Source organism: Laetiporus sulphureus (genome assembly GCF_001632365.1).
Source record: "Laetiporus sulphureus 93-53 unplaced genomic scaffold LAESUscaffold_229, whole genome shotgun sequence".
In the NCBI taxonomy this organism is placed as follows: domain Eukaryota; kingdom Fungi; phylum Basidiomycota; class Agaricomycetes; order Polyporales; family Laetiporaceae; genus Laetiporus; species Laetiporus sulphureus.
In genome coordinates this window covers 1-2,269 of record NW_024468738.1, presented here as the reverse complement: position 1 = coordinate 2,269, position 2,269 = coordinate 1, and the positions used below count along the sequence as shown (strand labels likewise).

General features: G+C 43.2%; 1 protein-coding gene across 1 annotated transcript; it reads right to left on the bottom strand.

Annotated features, from left to right (window-relative positions):
• Positions 1-692: 692 nt before the first annotated feature.
• Positions 693-2,239, bottom strand: LAESUDRAFT_718645 (uncharacterized protein; the record flags this gene model as incomplete). Its single annotated transcript, XM_040907473.1, has 7 exons — positions 693-842; positions 902-1,033; positions 1,095-1,300; positions 1,363-1,480; positions 1,538-1,704; positions 1,757-2,128; positions 2,185-2,239. 7 exons carry the CDS (start codon positions 2,237-2,239, stop codon positions 693-695), a joined length of 1,200 nt encoding a protein of 399 aa, XP_040757230.1.
• Between the last annotated feature and the right edge of the window lie 30 nt (positions 2,240-2,269).

Here is a 2,269-nt window from a genome sequence, read left to right as displayed (position 1 = left end):
TCTGGGAAAGGAGATTGAATGAATAAAAATGGAACCATGCTGAATATCTGTGCTAGCTGTGCAATGACAGCAAATCACTGAGAGTGATGGAGAGAAAAACAGTGCAAGGATGATCTGCATTCAAAGATGATGGAAGAGTAAAATGTAAATGATAATGAAGAAATGGACAAGCAGAGCAACCAAGAGTCCAGAAACCATGTATATGTAGATCTAGAGTGTATCTGACACAACACTGAGTCAAGGCTGTTTTAAGTCAAAATATTTTTCTCCAATCAAATACCTCATTATTTTACACACTTTTCAGGTTAAATGTAACATACCAATACCCCCAGGCATTTACAATGAAGTCTGTGCTTTAAAATGAAACATGATGGCAGCCGGAATCTACAAGACATCCAATTCATTATACCAGTTCATGAAGTAATTTTGCATCATCAAGAAGGACAGAAAGTTTTAACAGTTAGTTTATAGCCTTAAGCCTCCACTCAATGCACTCGCCATCTAGCATTCAGGGTAATGCTGACTCCTGAAGATCCTGGTGAACAGTTTGGTGGAAGAGCAGGTCAAAATTGTTTAATGAAAAATTCACTTAGTAAGCACCATATAGATCCTGGTGAACAGTTTGGTGGAAGAGCAGGTCAAAATTGTTTAATGAAAAATTCACTTAGTAAGCACCATATATGTAAGCCAGTTCATGATAAAGTAAAACCCTCCTTTGCAATGGCTCTTTTGCTGCTCTGTAAGCTTTTGATCACATTCAAGATGTACAGAGCCATGAACAAGATCAACCCTCCTGCCATGATGCGTAATCTGGATGCTGAGATTCTCTGATCAAGCAATCTCTGTGCATGCATTTTTGTGAGAAATTGACAGTCAAGGCTATTAGAATGTAGAAACACACATGTTGACCAATGTTCTCATGACTGCTAAGTGCCTGCAGCATGGGCTCCTGATCCCTGCTTTCACCATTTTCTATCTGAAGCTTGGAACATTCTTGCACTTCATGACACAAATGAGGTTCAGATGGAGAAGCCTGCACACAGATTTGAATATTGATTGTTTGATCATGTATCGCATAATTGGTGGATACTCACAGTGTGACTTCTTATTTTCTCTGCGAGCAACTCCAAATTACGCCCCATAATTATATACTGATCCAGCAAATCAGCAAGCTGAGCCACATCAACTATGGTGTTTTGATCTGTGAGTGCCACCGAGTCTGAGACAGATGTGGAGGGGCAAGATGTCATGCAGTCATTCAGCTGCATCTTGATTTCATGTATCAGCTCCTCTAGCCTCCCTATAGATGATTCGTCTGGAATGTTTAAGTACCAGCTTGTGCCAAAGAGGAGAACCACGCACCATAGAAGTACTTCATAGCTTTCAGCAATGAGCGAGTTGTGCTCTCCAACTTCAGGACACGTTCGTCCAATGCACCTGATGATGACTGTAGGACATCGAGCTCCGCACGATGGATTGTCTGAAGAAATTATTTCTGTGAGGGAAACACAACTACTGACATACTCTTTCGACTCACAGCTTCAGCATTTACTTTCTTCAAGCCAATCTTTGCGGCATTGTAACCGGCCTTGATCTGATCCTCTTGCTCACTCATGCGCAGGGCGATGTCATAAGCTTTGGAATCTAGGTCTGATATCGCATTGTCTATGTCCTTAAATGTTCTCTGCATTGCGGAGAAATGATCTGTCCTCGGGAAATAGTCAGCAGTTGTGCGATGACGGTATTCACAGCTCACCTGAGCAGATGTCATCTTTCATTGGAGGAGGGTTAATTTCTTCGCCATATTCTTGAGTTAAGCACATTGCTTGCTCCCCGCCGCTTATATGCCATCTCGTAAGAAGTCTCTGTAATACAGTAGATGCATCAAGGAACGCTTCTTCGTGAGCTGGTAGTACTTCATCCAGTAGAGTGGACATTCGTTCGGCCTGCAGCGGCAAGCCTGAGGTAGATAGGGTCAGGTTTGCTAACAACAGCCGAATCTTGCCGGAAGGTAGAACAATTCGTTCCACAGCATGATCCGGAGCAGTGTTCGACTCGAACTCATCACGAGCCTCTGACAAGAACATGTCTTCTAGTCTTGCAAGGAGTTCTGTTTCGGAGAAGACGACTGTTGCATTTCAGATGCGACGAACTAAGCTGAAAACTGCGACGGGGAGGACTGACCATGCGAGATGGTGCTCCTGGCTGCGGAGATATCCGCCAAAAATGTGTCGCCCATTCGGAATGGGAACACAGTAGTACTTGCTGT